Raw genomic sequence first — 21,498 nt, 5'->3', positions numbered from 1 at the left:
TGTTGTTTATAAGGTACGCTGCGAATTGGAAGCATCAGGCGGCGATGCGGAATCTGTTTTAAAATGCAAAAAACACAACAAGTGCAAGCGAGTATTTACGAGAAATCTTCTAAATCAATGGGGGCCTTTGTGAGCGATCTTAATATTTCTGAGGATCTTATCCCTCGAGTTATCCATGAAGATCTCCTATGTATATATCCTACGTTATGCGCTGAAGCAGTTTATGTCGGAGCAAACACGAGAACAGTGACTTATCCGATTAAAACGCCTTAAAACTTAAACACTTTTTCTGATGAAAAACATTTTTATCAAGACCAAAGACCTATCGCAGCAATGTCAGTTGGTTATGTTTCGAACGCACATGAGGTTCCAGAGACAGTAGTGAAACACTGTGTTGATAGTGTACGTAGTGATAGCCCATACATCTTTCAGCAAGACTTTGGTCCTTCAAAAAAAGCGATGGCGATACAAACTTGGATGGCTTAAAATTTGCATGACCACATAGCACTGAACTGGCCTAACTCCCCAGACTTTGATCCACTGGACTATTACGTATGAGGTGTAGTTAAGTCTGAAACCAGTAAGCATCCTCATAACACAATTTCTTCTCTGAAGGCTGCAATTAATACCGTTACGGTCAATATGAATGAGGAGCTTTTGATTCGTTGTCGAACAAATAGTTGGCGCATTCGTTTATCGGCATCTACGTAACTGTTGATACTCATGATTTCGAGGTTGCAAGAGACTTCGTTTATTTAGGAACCATCATTAACACCGATAAAAACGTCAGCCTTGAAATACAACGGAGAATATATCTTGCCAACAAGTGCTACTTTGGACTAAGTAGGCAACTCGACGTTTAGAACTAAGACTTTATAAGGATATCTCTCCTATCGTACGGCGCAGAAGCTTGGATGATGAAAAAATTCGATAAAGCATCCCTTGGAGTGTTTGAGAGAAAGAGTCTATGAAAGATTTTTGGAGCTTCGCACGTTGGTCGTTGCAGGTATCGCAGGCGATAGACCAGTGACCGGTATGATCTTTATGACGAGACAGACATAGTGCAGCGGATAATGATCCAGAGGCTGCGTTGGCTGGGTCATACCATCCGAAAGGATATAAACGCTCGGCCCTGAAAGTAGTCGATGCGGTACTAGCTGGTGGTAGCAGAGGAGCAGGAAGGCCTCCTTTGCGTTGGAAAGATCAGGTAGAGAAGAACTTTTCTTCACTTGGTATTTCCAACTGGCGCCGGTTAGCACGAGTGAGAAACTATTGACACCCTTTACACACCACTTGGCCAAAATCGCGTAAGCAGTTAACGCGCCAATCAAGAATAAGAAGAAGGACTCAATAAATAAATCTAATTCTAATTTAGAAAGCCAATGACCTTCGTCGCTAATGCTTCAATCACTTTGTTCAGGTTTAATTCATTAACCTGTACAATAAATAAATAAATAAGTATGTAGAACGAATTGGAATATTATTGGGTGAAATATTCCACAAAAATGTATAGCAAATTCTGTATTTGGAAGTTTATTCTTAAACAAACTTCCACAACTTGATTAAGTTTTTATTTCCTAGTACTCGTATAAAAATAAAATATGAACACCCCTTAAAGCTCATCTCAATTTTTTATCATCTTTTTGCACACCTGCGAATTTGCAATAAATTCAACTCACACCTTTTTCAGTAAATGCACTTTTTCCCATTTAAATGCTGTGCATTAATTCTTTCTCACTTCACATGTTCATTTGTATAGACGCAGCTGGTAGTTTGCATTAAAAAATGTTAACATGGGATTATAGCAATTTATTGTGTCGCAATTTCGTTCTACGATTTAAATCTGCATTACAATTGTTTTTGCTTAAATTCAATATTAAAACTGGCTGAAATGTCAATTACGGTCTGCGGGATGGTAATGCGGCAAAAATTGTGGCAAAATTTTTTACTACACATTCATATGGAATTTTTTATTAAGCTCAGTTTTTTATCAACAAGTTAGTTGCTATTGTATGAAAGGAAAATATATATTTTTTTACTAATTCTTTGGGCTTAAATTAAAAAATAGTAAAATTGCGGAAAGCCTACAAAGAGTTTAATTTCAAATAAAAAAATAATAATAGTTAAAGTTGTAGTAAAAGTATTTACTTGTAATTTTTTTCAAAATATTTTCGGTCGTTGAACTAAGTCTTTTTCTTATACTACTACTATTTCTACTTTTGAGAAATATATGTTTTCGTTTAACTCCTAGTGGAGCATAGGGCATCAAAACCAATTACCTGCCATCGTCGGTCGCGCCCCCAGGTGGCGGTTGGGGAACGCTGGAACGATTTGCAGGGTAGAAGGGAAATAAAGTACCATGCGCGGACCGAAACGAGTAACGCCTGCTTAGAAATTTAGGTAGCTTTGTCTATCACCAAGCTAGGATGAAGCGGCTAGCAACCTACTACGAATTTAGACTTAGCTTAATATTAATTTGCTAAGTGAAGAATTTTCCGACTCTAAAGTCCAATGCTGGCTTAAGGGGGGCAGCTCCTCGAGCACTTTAAAATGTTCAATTTTTTGTTTTTTACTTTAGAAATTCATTAACAATGTTTTAAGCTTAATAGAAAGTCTGAAAAGTCCCTATAAAGAATGAAAACTTTTCTTAAAATACGTTTTCTTCCATGCTGTAGAATATAACTCAAAAAGTAAGTGAGATATCAAGTAAGCGGGAATATTCTTTAACATATTGGTCTTTGCATGTATCTCAATTTGTATATTAACTAACACTGAAAATATTGTTTTCATCAAGTTGCTTATAAAAAAGTGTAATTCTTTTCTTTCACTTGAAATTTTCATTTTTTTCCTTAAAAATAGGTAAGTGCAAAGCGGAATAATTTAACTTAACTTGGTTGACTTCACTTGGTTACAATAGGCTGTACAATCCACGGGGCAAATTAAAGGATCCATGTTTGAGCAGCTGTAGTGGCGCCATTTTGTTTATTTATTTATTTCAAAAAAATGTTTGTATATTCTTTTAAGCATGAATATTAATATGCAGTTTATTTTAAGATAATAAATATTCTCAGTTTTTGGCAAAAAATGATTGAAAAACTTGTTGTCTGGAGGAGCTGCCCCCCTTCAGGCAAAATTTAAAAAGCTAAACGCTTAATCTTTGAGAAACTAAGTAGTACTCTAATTGCAAGTTTGGTCTAAGTTCTACTTCCCTTCTCAAATTAATATTGAAATCGCAAATCGTTTCGCCTCCGACTGGTCGTACTACTCCAGTGACTTGCACTCTCATACAGGCTTCCTAGCCGAAACGATAGAGATTTGATAAACATTTTTTTTAGTTTGAATTAATGTGAAACTTGTTTTTGAAACCTTTTCTACATTTTAACACCTTGATCAAAAAGTTGGGCGAACAACCGTCAGGTGACGCTCTCAGTCAACTAATTTGTATTCTGTTCATTTTGTTAAGAATATATAAGTATTCCGCAAACTTTTTGCTCCAGGTTGTATTGATTTAGAGTATCTTTGTAAATCTGGAAATACATGATTTCTTTCAGATTACAGCAATAATATTCAACAATTATGGTTCGTGTTTACCTACAAAATTCCTTCAGTGACAATTTGAAAGTTTGCTTAGAGGGCGAAAAATCTTAAGCCAATTAAAGCCTTGTTAAATTCTTGATTTGATCTATGCATCGAAGGAAAAGAGGTATGAACTGTTCTAACCCGCTCCAGAAAGAATAAATCAATACTCTGTAGATTTTTTTTGTGGAATGTGAAAATAAATGCGCACTAAAAGAAGAGGAACACCATCGACACCACTGTTGATATCCAAGTTAAAGCAGAGTGAGAGAATAGTTTAAGGTACTGTAGAAGCTATAATATAATATTGGGATCTTGACGAATGTAACTCCTGAAGGCACATCTTGCATCTTGTGAAGGAATCGAATCTATAAAATTAAGCGATCTGAGAGCGAAACGAAGACAAATCCTTTGAACTTATTCAAGTCTATTACTAGGTTTTTCAATAAGTTTTGCGGGTTGATAAGAAAAAAACAATTTCAGGGTTTGTATAATACACCTTATTATTATTATTATACTCTCGCTGAACATCAGTACTCTTGCCCCAAAGAGATATAAATTTAAGAATTCCATCCCCGAAGTGAAACTCTGGAAGGTTTGCAGCTCTTCCACAGCTTTTATGACTTCATCATTTGTTGAAAAACACTTTGAATGAGTTTTGTTTTAGGTCTGGAAATACATAGATGGAAGCCGCTAGAGGCCAAGTCTGGTGAATGTGGTGGATAACCCAACAATTCGAACATTAATTCATGGATGCTCTTGTGGCACGGCGCATTGTCCTGTTGAAAAAGATTTTTTCATTTGTAAACTTTCATTTTTTGTATTTTTTCACGAGCTTTTTCCTTCAGCTGATCTAAAAGATTACAATAATATTGAGAATTTTTTTTACTAGTTTTACTAGTCCACAAACAAAATTCGCTTCGCATACCAAAAAAACTGATGCTAACACTTTCTTCGCCAATTTCTGGACACGAATTCTTTTCGGAGTCACAGAACCAAATTCACCCCACCCTTTAGCCTCTTCTGGTATGGATCATGGATCATAGTTATAGACCCAAGTTTCATACATAGTAAGGAATCAGCGTATAACATCTACTTTGACCTTTCGAAAACGCTTTAAGTGTTGCTGAGAAAGTCGCAGTCGAATGTGTTTTTATTCCATTGTTCCATGGTTAGTGAATGCGGCACCCATTGTACACAATTTTATATTTTAATTTAATCAGAAACAGGAATTTTGAATCGAAAATTGCACCCAGATCCGAAGCTTCGTTCAAAATGGTGAGGCAGCACCATGGTGCCTAGACTTAGAAAACGATGCCTGAAAGCATTTTCTAAAATGTAGATGAAGGCGATTTTTAACACACCAATCGAGATCTTACTTGAGTCAGAGAGGCTTGAAATTGATTTAAAATTTAGTATAATATGTAACATACATGACTAAGACAAGTATAAAGTCGAGTATAGAATTTTCTCATAACTTTTTATTTTTTAGTTCAGTTTTGGCTAAAAACTCTAAGAGTAGTCTGAGAAAGCAAAGTGCATTCATTTTGAAATGTGTATGCACGAATAATAAAGCAATGAGTCATTTAACGTAGATTCTTTTGACTATCATATAACTTAAAATTATTGGTTATGGAACTTGTCGAGGAAATCACCACTTTGCAATTCAGTGCTGCTTATGTATGTTCTCGGATTGGAAACTTTGCATGCTTCTATCTGATAGTTTTTTGTGTAAAACAATTTTGTAATTTAGATTAATGTACACTTTTATTCAATAATACCACATTTGAAAACTTTGCTATATTTGAAGTAAAAAAATTAAAAATGAAAAAATAACCCGAGTATTTTCAAAATTTTCAGTATACGAAAATTGGCTTTTGTATCTCTGTTACATTTTAAGCTAAAAAAAAAGAAAAATTATTATAAGAATATCTTGAAGATTTTTATTACACGACAAGTGGCTTTTATATTTCTGCGACATTTAAGGTTAAAAAAAGTTAAAAACCAATTTCTCAGGATTTATGTGGAGTAGTCCAGTATATTCGGTTCTTACTTCCCCGGACTTAACATTATTACGTTCCTATTGGTTTTTTGCAGAAAATATGGAACAATTTTGTAATTTGGATTAAAGTGAACTTTTCTTCAATAAGATTGTATTACAAATATTTGCTAAATTTAAAAAAATAAATATTAATTAAATAAAAAATTACTTAATATTTTCATGATTTTCGGTACTCAGAAACGCTAGAACTGGCCGTCACCTACCTCTGTTACATTTTACGTTGAAAACAAAGAAATCAATAAATGAAATGAAGAGGAAGTTGTGCGGGATATTCGATACTTACAAACTCGGATGGCTCTTATTATACTTCTATTGATTTTTGGCATGAAAAAAATTCAACATTTTGTAATTTGGAATTATGCATAAGATTTTATTACAACATTTGCTACCTTTTAAATTAAAAAAATAAACCCGAATATTTTCAGGATTTTCGGTACTCGCAAACACTATTGCTTATGTCTGTAACTATTAGGTTGAAAAAAGTTAACAAAAATTTTACGGGATTCATCTCGTGTAGTCCGAAATTTTTGGGCCTTACAAAATCGGATGGACATTAATAGGCCTATAATGAGGTTTTCCATAAAAAATGTAGAATTTTATAATTTGATTAATGTGTAATGATTTTATTACAAATATTTGCTACATTTCAAGGCGAAAAGAGATAAAAAATCAACACCAAAGCTACATTTTAGCTTGGAAAAAGATAAAAAATCAGAAGTACAGCGCACGCTCGATAACGTGAACGCTCTAAAGCGTGAACAACCCAAAACGTGAACAGACATTTTTGTGCATTGACTACTCTAAAACGTGAACAAACCCAAAAAAGCTCAATAACATGAACAATAAACGTTACAATTATTTGAATGTAGTTTACATTGATCTCAAGTAATTCTGAAATTGTGGAATTCCCGTAATTATAAAATAGGCATTTTATTCGTTGTTAAGAGTCGGAAGACTGATTTGTCTTGACTTCGAATTCACTTTATTTCGCTAGTGTATTTTTTCTAATGGTATGTACATAAGTTGAGTAGGACCTTATATAGCAAAAATGTATGTGCAAGATGTTACAGTAAATTAGAAACGAATATAAGTAATAGGCAAAATGATTAAAATGAGAGCGCTTAATTGGTATGTGTGTATGTATGTAATATAAGTATGCATTGAGTGTAAATGACTGTAAATGACAACAAAACGAAAGAAATTGCAAAGTCAAAGTGCTGGGTTCTATTCATTCCAGCGGTTCCCAACATCCTCCGCCCGTTGAAAGTTTAAGCTTTCAAGATGATCGTCTAATGGCAACAAGCACAATTTAGTTATAGCTCTTTTGGTGATTCCTGAAGTTGTTTTTAGGCTTGCTACGCGTACTACACTATCTGGTCCAGGAATTATGTCAATAACTCGTGCCAGAGGCCAACGAAGCGGCGGCAGATTTTCGTCTTTTATGAGTACTAGAGCACCTTTTTTAAGTCCTTCCCTATGGGTTCGCCATTTGGATCGTTGTTGCAATTGGGTAAGATATTCTGTACTCCACTTCTTCCAAAATATTTGTTGCATGTGAGAAATTCGCTGCCAACGACTGAGCCTGTTAATATTCAGATCAGTGATGTCTGGTTCTACTGTAGCTGTGAAAGGGCCGCCAATCAAAAAATGTCCCGGCGTAAGAACTGCAAGATCATCAGGATGCTCTGTAAGAGGAATAAGAGGCCGTGAATTAATTACTGCTGAGATTTGGCAAACAAGTGTGCGGAGCTCTTCGAAGGACAGCCTCGAAGAACAAACGACTCTGTAGAAATGAAATTAACAGCATTGACTTAACAGCAGCTTCCCAAAGTCCACCAAAATGAGGAGATCTTGGCGGTATAAACTTCCATTCGATTCCATCTTCGACACAATGTTTGGCCACTTTACGTTGATGTTCGCTACTCAGAAATAATCGCCTTAGTTCCAGCAGCTCGTTTTTGGCTCCAACAAAGTTTGTTGCGTTATCCGTCCAAATTGTTTTAGGTTTACCTCGTGTGCTGATGAATCTTTGCAACGCAGCTAGAAACGCGGGTGTCGACAAATCCTTGACGAGTTCAAGATGAACTGCCTTCGTGGCAAAGCATATGAACAAGGCGATGTAACACTTCAGTGGTTGCCTGTTCCGAATTTCCGACTGATAATAGAACGGGCCACAAAAATCTATTCCTGTAGTAAAAAATGATCTGGCCGCTTTTACTCGTTCCCCCGGTAAATCTGCCATGATTTGTTCCATCAATTTTGGTTTCGCACGAAAACAAATGATGCATTTGTTGATAACCTGTGCCACCGTTTTCCGACCACCTATTGGCCAATATTGCAAACGAATCGTTGCAAGCAATGCCTGAGGACCTACATGTAGATATTTTAAATGGAAATAACTAATCATAGATGTTGTAAGAGGATGATGTTTTGGCATTATAATAGGATGTCGCGAATCAAAATCTAAGTTTGTGTTCTTGAGACGGCCACCAACTCTCAGAAGCCCAACCGGGTCCAGAAAAGGTGATAAAGAAAACAATGCACTTTTAGAGGAAATTGTTTATTTTCTTTGAAGTGACGTATACTCAGCTGAAAAGTGTACCATTTGTATCATGCGAATTAAGAAGTATGTTCCATTCTGAATGTGACTAGGTGTTAAATGACCTGAGATATCCTTATTCACAAACTTGTAAACGTAACCGTAGATGCGTTGCATAGATGCAAAAGAATTTACATATTTGCAGTTTATTGACATATCAGAAGCAGAGCGCGTAGTTAGCAAAAAGGTTTTGCGCATTTCGGGAAGCTCTTGAGTTCGAACGCAGCATTTAGGCCACTCATTGTGCGGATTGGACAAAAACGGCGGTCTATGTTTCCACAACGAAGAATTTAGTAATTCTGTTGGTGTGGCTCCGCGTGATAGTATATCAGCAGGGTTTACAGCTGTTGGGACATAACGCCACTCCATACCATCTGTGAGATTTTAAATATTGCTAATGCGATTAGCTACGAATACGTTGAACCGGGATGAGTCCTCCTTCAACCATGAGAGCACAATACTGGAGTCTGACCAACAATAAAACATACAGCTGAAGATATTAAGTTGAGCGATGGAGTGCACTAACTGAGCAAGCAAATAGGCAGCACACAGCTCGAGCTTTGGCACAGTGAGAGATTTAATCGGAGCAACTCGCGACTTTGAGCAAAGCAGATTTATGCATACGCTCTTACCATTGCTAGCACGTATGTAAACACACGTACCATAAGCAGACAAACTGGCGTCACAAAAGGCATGAAGTTCCAACGATGCATTCCTTTTGGCGATGAAGCGGGGAAATGTCAAATGTTTGACATCGTTGAATTGGCTGCATAGGTTCTCCCAACTTGTTTCATGAGACATCGGTAAACTTTCGTCCCAGTCAAGTTTTTCCATCCATAGACGCTGAAGAAATATTTTGCCTTTAATACAAATGGGCCGACTAAGCCGAGCGGATCATACAAACGGGCAATAATGGAAAGTGCAGAGCGTTTCTTTATTTTTGTTGGTTTCTGAAATGGGGTAAATGCAAAGAAAAATAAATCATGATCTGTGTTCCATTGCAACCCTAGTGCCTTTGTTATGTTGCTGCCGTCGTCAAACCTTAGAAGTTTTTCCCTATCAGCTAGAGGAATCTGCGCTATTACAGCTTGATCATTGGAGCACCACTTTCGTATTTTGAAGTTACCCTTTGCAAGTAGCTGCGAAGTTTGTCCCATTATTTCAATTGCCTCCTCAGCAGTATCGGATCCAGTGATCATGTCATCAACATAAAAATCCCGCAGTACTATCTGAGCACCAAGGGGGTAAGATTCGGCTTCATCGTTAGCCAGCTGGTGCATAGCTCTAATAGCTAAGAATGATGCTGGTCGTGTTCCATAAGTGACAGTCTCTAATTTGTAGGTCTTAACATCTTCCATCGGGTTTTCCCTCCAAAGTATGCACTGAAGATAGTCATCTGGTGAGGTGATGCGTACGCAGCGGTACATTTTGCATATGTCACCTGTTAATGCGATGGGCCTTGACCTAAAACGTATTAAAGTTTCTGCAAGTTTTGGTTGAATTGTTGGACCTGTCATAAGAATTTCATTCAGAGAGTAGTTACTTGTTGTAGAAGCTGAACCATCGAATACTACCCGTAATTTCGTTGTTGTGCTATCTTCTTTAAAAACGCAGTGATGAGGAAGATAATATGTTGGTACATTGGGGAGAGCATCCACAAGAGTCATGTGCTTTAAATCGAGATATTCTCGCATGAACGCTGAATACTGTAATCTTACGTTGTCGTTTCGCTGCAAGCGTCGTTCTAGAGAGATTAATCGGCGTAAAGCATATTGATATGAGTCACCAAGCATATTTGGACTCAGTTTGACAGGAAGACGGACTGAGTACTCGCCAGTACCCAAACGGCAATGGTTTGTTTGGAAATGTATTTCACAATCTAGTTCTTCTTTTGTTACCTTCGTGGTTCCTTCGAGACAATTTTCTGTTTCCCAAAAACTGCGGACCATTTGATCAAGTGATCCATGTGGTTCCTTGCTTTCGACGAGTTTGGATGACACCGCGCACGAAGAGCTGATGTTGCAGCGTTGTTTACCGCCAGAGACGATCCACCCGAGACGTGTCTTTTGCAAAATGTGTGTTGGTTCCTTAAGACGTATTTGGCCGACACACAGCAAGTCAAAAAATATGCCGGCTCCAATTAAGAGGTCAATCCTACGAGAAGTATTAAATGATGGATCGGCCAATTTTATGTTCTTAGGTATGACCCATTGCGATATGCTGAAAGTGGTGGTTGGTTGCTGCTCAGTAATGGTGGGAATTATTGACGCCGTAATAGTGTTTGTGTAATCGCTGTGAATAGATTTAAAAATAATATTGATTGTGTACTCAACTGTTGTATCTGAGTCTCCAATTCCCGAAACTGCTACTGGGAACTTCGATTTCTTTAATTGTAGTTGGTTGGATAACCTGCTCGTAGCGAAATTTAGTTGCGAAGCTGAGTCTAAAATAGCACGACAGGGGATAAAACATCCAACACTGTTTTTTACAAACACCGTTGCGGTAGCTAGTAGTACGGATTCGTTTAGTTTAATGCTTGAGTGCTCGTTTGATATGCATGGAGGCGCCATGGAAACCAAAGATGCTGCTGATCCTGGTTGAGGAAACTTTTCTGCCAATGAGGCATTTTGGAAGGGTTGCTCTGGAATATCCTTATGTAAAAGGGTGTGATGAGCACCTTTACAACGAAAACAGTGAGTGGATTTGCATTGTTGTACTCGATGTCCAAGCTTAAGACAGTTCAAGCAAAGTTCAGCATTTTTTGCCTCTTTCCAGCGCTCGCTTGGGGAGAGTTTCGCAAATGACGGGCAAGTATAAATGAGGTGATCAAGGTGTTTGCAAAACACACATGACCTTTGCGCAGGCTTCGAGACCACAAAAGACTTGTTGCGATTCACATATTTGCTCACCTGTTTAGTTGGAGTCTTACCGAGCGTAGCAAACGCAACATTCTCCAGAGTTTGACACCTTTTTTCTAGGAACAACGCCATGCCTTCCCAAGTGGGTAGCTCATTGGATGACACTTTTTCCTCCCACATGTTTTGAGTAGCGGAGTCAAGTTTCTGCATAACGATGTGTATCAGCAAGCTGTCGGCCAATTGTTCTATGCTGCCTAAAGTCTGTAATGCACGAATATGTGACAAAATTTTATCCGTTAACCGCCGGAGATTTGTTGCCACCTTTCCTTCGACACTTTCTAGTCCAAACAACTCACGGATATGTGCCTGAAAAATTAAACGCTTGTTATCAAATCGGTTATTTAGTAATTCAAGAGCTTTATCATAGTTAGATTCGCGAATTTCTAAGGACTTTATGGTGTCCAAAGCGGCATCTGCAAGGCATGAGCGGAGATGTTGGAGTTTTTCCACTTTAGTTAATTCAGCTTCTCGGTCAATTATGGTGCGAAACATGGAGAAAAATTGTGGCCAATCTGAGTAGTTGCCTCTAAACGTTGGCAACTTCAGTTCCGGTAAACAAGATTTTGGTTGCTTAAGAACAACCACAGATTGCGAGTCCTGAGGCGAAAAATTGCGTGTGGTTGAATGTAAATGGCTATCTAAGCGGTTGGACTGTAGCTCGCGAGTGATGGCGCCTTTGACTGAAATAAATATGTTCAAGAACTGCTGTCGAGCATCAGAATCTAATTCGTCAGGATCTTCTTCTTCCAGGCGGTTTTGTGTGAGCTCAAAATTACTCCGTATGTTGTCTACCAGTTCCAATTTCAACGTGAGATCTACATGATCCAGTGAGCGTAGGGCTTCGGTTGTTGAGAGACGATGTATGGATTCCATTTGCCTAAAAATAGCTTCACTTTTCCTTTTCAGGAACCATCCTGGTCGTGCGGATAGAGAGTCTTCATTCCTTGACATTTTCACAGTGCCTTTGATAGCGATTACAAAAATTCCCAACTGTATGCGGTATACAGTACTAAGTTAGCGGTAGGATGGCGTGAGTATACAGCTGCAAAAGTAAATGCAAGTCCCGTAGGCTAGGTAGCTGACCGTGTATGCAACGGTTATGCAGGTGAATGTACTTAAGCACACGGTACTTAAGATGAGCAACAACGTTTGCTTATTAGTTTTTAGTTTTTTTTTGTTTTTGTTTTGTTTGTACGACGTATCAAATGTATGATCACGTCGGGGTCACCAATGTTAAGAGTCGGAAGACTGATTTGTCTTGACTTCGAATTCACTTTATTTCGCTAGTGTATTTTTTCTAATGGTATGTACATAAGTTGAGTAGGACCTTATATAGCAAAAATGTATGTGCAAGATGTTACAGTAAATTAGAAACGAATATAAGTAATAGGCAAAATGATTAAAATGAGAGCGCTTAATTGGTATGTGTGTATGTATGTAATATAAGTATGCATTGAGTGTAAATGACTGTAAATGACAACAAAACGAAAGAAATTGCAAAGTCAAAGTGCTGGGTTCTATTCATTCCAGCGGTTCCCAACATTCGTAATTGCATGTAAGGAGTAAAATATTGCAGTCGCAGTTTTGGTTTTGCAAAGAGTGTTTCGTCTTATGTTTTCTGGTGAAAATGAGTTCTAAAAAACCCATGTGCTTGACATTAAAACAAAAGGCTAAAATTCTCGGCTTTTAAAAAAAAGGCTCTTCTGTGACGATTTTAGCAAAAAAATATAATGTTGCTAAATCAACAATTTGTAACAGTAAAGCGAAAAAGCAAGTGATTTTAAAATGCGTAAATAACACGTATTGTGGACCTGGAAATAGAAAAACACTGCGTTCTTTATAGTTGCCCAAAATGGAGAGATCTCTTTATCGTTGGTTTATCCGAATGCGAGTTAAAAACTGGCCAGTAAGTGATCAATGTTGAAAGAAAAGGGAAAAGCACTGCATACAAAATTTAAAGAAAATGAAGCAAACTTCTTCGCTAGTGCTGGAGGGCTCCAAGGATTCAAGAAGAGGACGGGATTCGTCTTCTTAAAATATCAGGCGAAAAACTGTCTTCGCAACCTCAGCTAGTGGATCCGTCTAAAGAAAAACTTAAAGCTAAAATGGCCAAATTGGACTTGTGCAACGGTCAGTTATATAATGCTGATGAGTCGGTGTTAGGAGTAAAGTCCGAGAAGCAGCGAATCACGTTTTTATGCTGTGCAAACGCCATTGGATCCCACAAGCTTAGGCTTTTGATAATTGGAAAGGCGAAGAATCCACGCTGCTTTAAAAACTTTCAGTGTCCCACCGACTATAAGAGCTCGAAATTCGCCTGGATGACGTCGGCTATTTTCAAGCAATGTTTCATGAGTCATTTCGTCCCCTTAGTATAACAATAGCCTATGTGCTCATAGGCTATTATTTTTTTTTTTGAATTTTTGGATTCTCCATCGTCGATTTTATATGTGGTCAAAATTTTGTCAAATTCTAGTTCCACAAAGTGGATCAAAACGTCAGTCAAAAAATAATAAATATTTACAGGCATAATGAGATTTGAGTGAGAGCTACTTTCGACAAAAAGTTTGAAATTCATTTTCTCAAAACATCAAAAAATTGATAGGCTATTTTAATACTAAGGGAACGATTTGTTCCAAAGATGAATATTCCTTTTAAGTTTTGTCCAATTTTTAAAGTTAACTGGTTGTTTTTTAAGGTTACATCATTTTTAAAGGAGAAAGCCTTACCAATTAAAGCTCTCTGCCTAATCGACATCGCTCCTTCTCACCCAAATGAAGCTGAACTGACAACGGCGAATGGGCAAATTTCGGCAATGTTTATGCCACCAAACGTTATTCCCCTCATTCAACCGATGGATTAGAATGCAATAAAAATCACTAAGTTACATTACAGAAACAGCTTTCTAGCTTCAATAGCAGCGGCAAAGTCCGATTTGCTCGAGTCGTTGAAAAAAATTAACTTAAAAACAGCTACAAATCTTTTGGATGCGGCTTGGTTTCGTGTTGGTTAACCTACATTAGCTAAGTGCTGAAACAGTATTTTAAATTTTGCGGTAAACAATGATGATCCCGAAGATAATGTTCCGTTGGCGGTTTTGAATGAAAGATGGCAAGCTGAACTTCGCACCTTGATGAGCAACATCGGCGATCTCCTTAGTAGTTTAAATCCTGAGGTTCGTTCGCGTTCGTAGACATGCTCAAAGATATGATAAAATCTCAGATTGAGTTCACGTTAACAGCCATTCATGAATGGAACGAAGATTTCGAGGAGGGCAATGCAGATGACGATCATCAACATAAGGACGAATCCGATGATGACAGCGTATCATAGCAACTGAAGAAATTAAGCCGACTGAAGCAGTTGAAATTTTCAACAAGGCGTTAATATGGGCTAGTCATGAAGACGTCGATCAAAATGATGTGAGTGTGCTAAGACGGTTAAGGGAGAAGGCTGTGCTTCAAGTTTTAGAAAAACAGAAGATACAAAAAAAATGACTGATTTTTTTAAGTAAAACCATCGTATGACTTAATTTTCAATTAATATGTAACGAAAACAAGAATAAAATGTGAATTTAAATGTGAAAAAGTATATTTACTTAGTCTTTTTGGGCATTCCAAAACGTGAAAACTTTTGTTAACGTGAACACTTTTGCCTTGGTTTGAATTAGTTCACGTTATCGAGGGTGCGCTGCAACTATATAACATACAATGGTTGAAAAAAAGTTAAGAAAAGTATTCCGGGATTCATGCATAACATTACTATGAAATCCCGAAATGTCGGGATTTCGGGGCTGCCATCCTTAGTATACACATATTTAATGGCACATTAAAAAATCTCATAAAATTAAATTAATTTTTGTATATTTTGTCTGTAAAGAAAATGTTTCAAGTTCAAATACAGAACGTTGGAATTTCCGACAAACGAACACACGTTCACGCGCATGTTCACACACAGCACATGGAACCTAAATTGAACAGCCTGCAGTATATGTAGTATGTAATTATTTAAATGTGAAACATTTTGCCTACAGTAACATACATACAAAGGTTTTTTTCTAACAAATGTAGCCAATTTTCTTTTCACTGTAGTTTAACTCAATCACAAAAAATCTTTTTAAACCAAATTCAAATTGGATTAAAGCCAATTTAAAAATAAATACAAACAAAATGTTATGTAATAGAAAATTGATAGCATATAAGCCGGCAACAGATGTTGTCGCCGACATCTATGATAACAGAAAAAAAGGGAAATTCAGCACAAATGCAAATAATGAAAGACTAAAACGGATGTGAAATGAAAACTAAAGTAAGTAGCATAAATAAAACAAATAAACCATTTTCATAAACCATTAAAACTTAGTTATTGTAGTGCTTTTTCGACATTGACAGCTTTTACCGAATGTAATCAGTGCTCACAAAATTGCAAAATTTTATTAGTTATGAGTTGAAAGTGGATCGAAAATCTCCATATGACATTTAATGTTTTCATTACCGAAATGCACAGTGGCATCCAAAAAATATAGAGTCGCAAAAGTGTTTAAAGCAGCTAAGTGTTGTTGTATGTTATGGTAAACAGTTGTTGACAATTGCATAAATCTCCATACATTTTGTTGTTTTTTTTGTTTAACTACTTTATTATTGTGCTGGTTATTGTTGTAGTTGCAGTGATGTCCTCGGCATTGTCATATCAACAAGGAATTCAACTTAAAAAAATGTGACAAAACGTAGAAGAGCAAGGAGTAAGCGAAACGGTTTGCATGCAGACCGAAGAGATATGGAAAACAAAAACAAGCAAAAATAATTTAGCAGTAAAAAAAGTGAATAAAAAAATTTGCACTACAACTAAAATTTCGGCAGCAGAAGTGGTAGAGAGCTGGTTGCCAGGCGCTAGCAGAGCAGAGCAGAGCAATACAAACAGTGGCAATATTTGCAAAATAGTGGTTGTAGTGTCAGTTGCAGCAAGAACAACAACAACAATAAACAATGATCTATGAACTCGCCTCGGTTGACATTTGAATGCGCCGAAAATAAAAACGAAATTTAAATATATCTATGGAAGTGAAACAAAAAGAGCAAAAGACAATGACAAAAACATAAGAAATGAAAAGCGCACAACAGGCAACTGAAGAGCGTGGCTACAATGAGAGTAGGGTCAGTCAGACAGACGGCAATTGCTATTGTAAATTGCCACAGTGGCGAGCGAGTAGCTGAGTTGCAAGCAATATAAATAAAATGCAACAGCAGTAAGCGACAGGCAACCGGCCGCACATTGCATTGGCTGGAAAATAAAGCGAGCGGCTCAGTATAGCCGAAGCCTGCCATGTGTCAAGCCCCGCGGGAAAGATGTCCAAAAGTCTAAACGATAGTCGACTGCAAGTACTAAAGCACAAAGTAAGAACGAAAGAACATTGCACTTTTTTTACTTTTGCTTTTTTTTCGTTGAAAGTGTTTAAAAGCCATTAGTAGCATTTTTTCGCTCATCCTCAGCCACCAATGATTTTTTATTCTAATCCGAAATATTTCTAATTTTTTTTTTATATTTTGTGGGCTATTTTTTGTGAATTAACCTTTTTGAACTTGTTTTCAACTAGTTTCTTCCTTCGCTTATCTTTCTAGCTTCCTCTTCCTCTTTCACATTCACAATCACATTCACATTCACAATCACAATCACATTTTTCTATCGTAATGTTAGCTGCCTTTTGGCTTTTGTTGGTTAAACTTTGGCTCTCGCATCTTGTTAGCTGCACTGCTTGCATTTTTCATTCATGCCGACAATAAATTTGTTGTTGCATCAAATAAATTCTCAAACAAGCGGTGGGAGTAAATAAAAAAGTGCAGCAAAAATAACGGAATCATAAAATTCAAAGTGTAGTTAACCCGCGCTGTTGGGGTTAGCCATACACAGAAATAAATACAGTTGCGGTAAAAACAAGCGAGTGGCGATAAACAGCAAATAGCAAGTTTCGCTTCATTTATAGACTACTTTTATAGGCTCTGCTGTAAAGTGGTGATGTAAACTGGTATGACGGCTACTAAACTTTCAATTTGACGAACGGCTGTACAAATTTCCAGGTTGCTGTAATATTTCCGACAGCAGTATTTTCCAGGTATAAGGCAGTTGAATTGACAGCCAAAAAAATCACTCTTAATTTGTATGTGAATATTTTCATTGATAGTGAAGTAGGCATTAAAATAGTAACAATATTTATCTGCCCGTGAAGAACTCGCTTCGTATATAAAGATCAGGGTCTGATAGTTTTGCGCTAACATGCGAGTCAGCATCTAGACAGAGCAGGAATAGTTGCAATAGACTGCCTTCGGCCAATGCGATACACTGGAGCCATTCGATGCCAAGTGATTCAAGTTTTTTGAACAAGGTCTTAAATTATTCTGAAAGTTGATTTGTAGGCTTGAGTATTTTTTTTGTAGGCTTAAGTATAGGTAGGTAAGATGGCAAGAGTACCCCAGGTACACTACAAGTAGCACTTACGTGCCGTTTTGATACCATAATGTGGCCCACTACCTGTGAAAGGATTTAGGGAGGAGAGAAAACCGTCTACAGCCATCCAGAGCTGTTGATGTAGCGGAGGAGAGAAAAAGGATCTAGGCTGGAAAATTTCTTCAAGTCATCCCCAAAGGGCACGCTGAGGAATCTCAGGCGCCTAGCCGCCTGAGCCGGACATTTGCAGAGAAAATGTTCCACAGTCTCTTTCTCCGCAGGATCCCCACAGCTTCTGCAATAGGGGTTGTACGGAATTCCAAGCTTCTCCGCATGAATGCTTGAGTATATAAGGAAGTAAATTGAAAAAAAAAAATGCTATAATTTTGCGATTTATTGAATGTTGATAATTTTTTATCAAACTCATACTCTTCCATAACTGTTAAAAAATGCTTGTACAATTTGTTTTTATTTTTATTGTGAGCTCTACGTATCAGATTATACTTATAAATACTTATACATAACTCGAAAAGTTCTGGGAAAGGTGAAGGTAGCATTTTTAAAGAATGAAAACAACATTTTTCCCCAAATATTTTGTAAAAAAAAATCAAAAAAATTCAATCTTTTACAAAAAAAACATTAATAAAGAAAAATGGGAGAAATGAAATTTTTTTTTAGTTAATTATGGTTTTTTTGTAAAAGATTGAATTTTTTTGATAAAAAAAAAATGGGAGAAATGAAATTTTTTTTTAGTTAATTATGGTTTTTTTGTAAAAGATTGAATTTTTTTGATTTTTTTTTTACAAAATATTTGGGGAAAAATGTTGTTTTCATTCTTTAAAGGGAGAAATGAAATTTTTTTTTATTTTTGTTTTTGCAGTTATGTTTGCAGGAAAATATCTGAAGGTGGCGCTTTTAAAGAATTAAAACACCAAACTTTTTCCAAAAATTTTTCAAAACAAAATTCGGACAAATTATATTAAAAAAAAGTAACACATTTTATATATATTAATTTACAGTTATTTTTATAGTTATTTTTTTGTTTAAAGAAGTTTCAAAAAATTTTCAAAATTTTTGAAAGGGTGGAATATATTTGAGTTTGAAAAACTCCATGCGATAGAGTTAAAAAAAAACTCCTTATATTTTTCCTTTTTAAAAATTTTATATTAATCATTTTGAAAAAGATATTTGTTTTAAAAACTCCATACAAAATTTTTAACATTGAATGAATCCTAAATCTGTTTTTCCAAAAGATTTCGCTTTGTAATTATAAATAAAAAATGTAAATGAGAAATAGAAAAAAAAAATTTATTTCCAAAAATAAAAAAAATAAAAAAATTTATATAATTCCGAAACAGTTTTTGGGATTTTCGGAAAAACTAAATTTTTTTCAAAAAAATAAAAAAAATTCCGGAAAAGTTAAATTTGAAAAAAAAATATATATCATTTTAAAAAATTCCATGCCATAGAGTTAAAAAACCAAAAATTATTATATAATATATTTTCGTTAAAAAGAAAAAATACAAAAAATTTGAAAATTGTATAAATAACCGAAGACATTTGTCTTAAAACACTATACAAAATTTTCAACATTAAGTACATATTAATTTTTTTCCAAAACATTTTGTTTTGTTATTATAAATAAAAGATATAAATGAAAATAGAAAAATAATTTTTTTCTCAAAAAAAAAAAAAAGAATGAAAAAAATCATTTTATTCCGAAACAGCTTTTTGGATTTTCGAAAAAACTTTATCTTTTTCAAAAAAAAAAAAATTCGGAAAAATGAAATTAAACAAAAAAAAAAAATTTTTTATCTTGTTTTTTGCATTTATGTTTTTTTTCTTAAAAGAAATTTCAAAAAAATTGAAATTTTTCGAAAGGGCTGAAGATATTTTACGTTAAAAAGTTCCATGCCATAGATTAAAAAAAAAATATTATATAATACAGTTTTTTTAAAAAGAAAAAAAGAAAAAAAAAATTTGAAAATTTTATAAGTAACCTAAGATATTTGTTTTAAAAAACTCTAGACAATCTTAAATACTTTCTTCCAAAACATTTTGTGTTGTAATTATAAATGAAAAATATTAATGTAAATCAAAGTTTTCTCAACAAATAAAAATGAAAAATAAAAATTAAATTTTTTCCAAAAAATTTTTTTTTGGCATTGTGTAAAAGATTAAATTTTTTTTTAAATAAAATTTTTTTCAGAAAAATAAATTTTGTTTTCAAAACATTTTGTTTTTGGAATTGTTTTTTCTTAGAATAACAAGTTTTTAATTTTTTTAAAAAACCGAAGGTATAGCATTTTGTTTTTTTAATTATATGTTTATGTTTAAAAAAAGTGAACAATTTAGGACGAACCGAAAATAATTGGCTTTAAAAAAGGTTGTATCAAATTTTCAGTATTGAATAAAAATCAAAACTATTACATTTTTTTTATTTATTTCAGTTTACTTTTTATTACCTACTTATATACCCAAGACCACAAATAAATAAACCACCAGCAAAATTTAAGGCCATGACCAAAATACTTACATCACTTGACATGGAATCGCCCGCCTACCTCCTTTTTCTCTATCTTAGAGCTGAGATAGGTATAGCATTTATATCGAAGGTGAACACTTGTTGGAATGTATCGAAATGTCGCACGTCTATACAAATCATGAATCGTGCTCATAATAATAAAAATATCTCTCAATGCCTTACACGGCAAGCATTTCATGCGGCAAGAGTAGGAGACTGCTGCAATGTGAAACGAATCATGTAATGAAGACAATATGTATGTACTAAATTTCTCCGAGGTACTCATGTCAATGCCGAACACATTCAAGAATGCTAACTTACTATCTACACTACACGTTCCGAGTTATTTGCCTCAGTAAGGCAATCTGCAAACCAGATGCTAGTAGTTTTCTATAACTCGCGACTTGTTTCATAATGAGCGGGCAAGCCTATTCTTTCTCGAAGAGTTTTGGAGAAATCCGTACTGGTTCACATAAAAGTGAGTTCAGGTATTGATTAGTCAAGCAAGTCTAAGCTAATTTAAGTTTATTGCCTTTTGCTTCAGATTTCAGCTATCTGGAATTGTTAGGTACTTCGTTAAAGTAAACAAAAGTATTGAAGTTTTTTTTGAAAACTTACCTATATGAAAAAACTAAAAATAATGTATTATATAAAACAAAGTATCACTAAAATTAATACAACTTATAACACATCTCTTGCATTGTCTTTCCCATGCGCACACTACTATTCTTTTGGCTGCTACTGTACTTACTTCATATGTAATTGCGGAAGCATCGTCCATATACGTGCAGATTTATCGCCAGCATTGGCGTTCATCATGGCCGGGTGGTTGTAGCTGCTTTGTTACTTTTATTGGTTTGCACTTTGAATGTACAAACTGTTTGACGCTCAGATTCGTATATATCAAGACTCCACAAGATATGTTCCATAAATTCCCACCAATTTTACATTTGCTATTTTTCAAGGAACTAATAAAGAGAAGGGTAATGATAACTAGTAAATGGTCGTAAAGATTGCACTCAACGTTTCAAGTTTTATGAATCTGGTGTTTAACTGGTATATAAATATTAATGCACGTATGTAGATATCGGTTCGTGTGGTTTAAACTTCAACGCAATATATTCCTCCTCTGCCCAAAAAATTAAGTTGTAAAGTTCATTGAGCTTTAATATGTTTTTCATTCTTTCGAAATAGGAAATTTGCTGGTCTGTTGTACTTCAAGTGAAGAGAACTAAAAATTATACTTTTAAGCGTCTAAACTATGCTCGATGCCATTTTTTGAAGTGCATCATCTGTCTTATTCTGTCTCCGATAGACAAACACTTAAGCGCTTACTCTTTTCTAAAGTGAGTGTTCAATGTCCGAAGCAACTTGTTGA

General features: G+C 35.4%; 1 protein-coding gene across 1 annotated transcript in view; it reads right to left on the bottom strand.

Moving 5' to 3' along the window:
* LOC129248895 (cytoplasmic dynein 2 heavy chain 1) overlaps positions 1-12,028 on the bottom strand; it is a 154,051-nt gene extending 142,023 nt beyond the window's left edge. The window contains exon 1 of the mRNA XM_054888506.1: positions 9,364-12,028. Within this exon, the coding sequence (XP_054744481.1) occupies positions 9,364-12,028 (2,665 nt within the window). The remainder of the gene's footprint in view (positions 1-9,363) is intronic.
* Positions 12,029-21,498: the final 9,470 nt, after the last annotated feature.

This window comes from Anastrepha obliqua, chromosome 5, assembly GCF_027943255.1.
Source record: "Anastrepha obliqua isolate idAnaObli1 chromosome 5, idAnaObli1_1.0, whole genome shotgun sequence".
Lineage (NCBI taxonomy): Eukaryota > Metazoa > Arthropoda > Insecta > Diptera > Tephritidae > Anastrepha > Anastrepha obliqua.
Note: the sequence above shows the minus strand (reverse complement) of the source record. Positions and strands in the feature narration are given on the sequence as shown.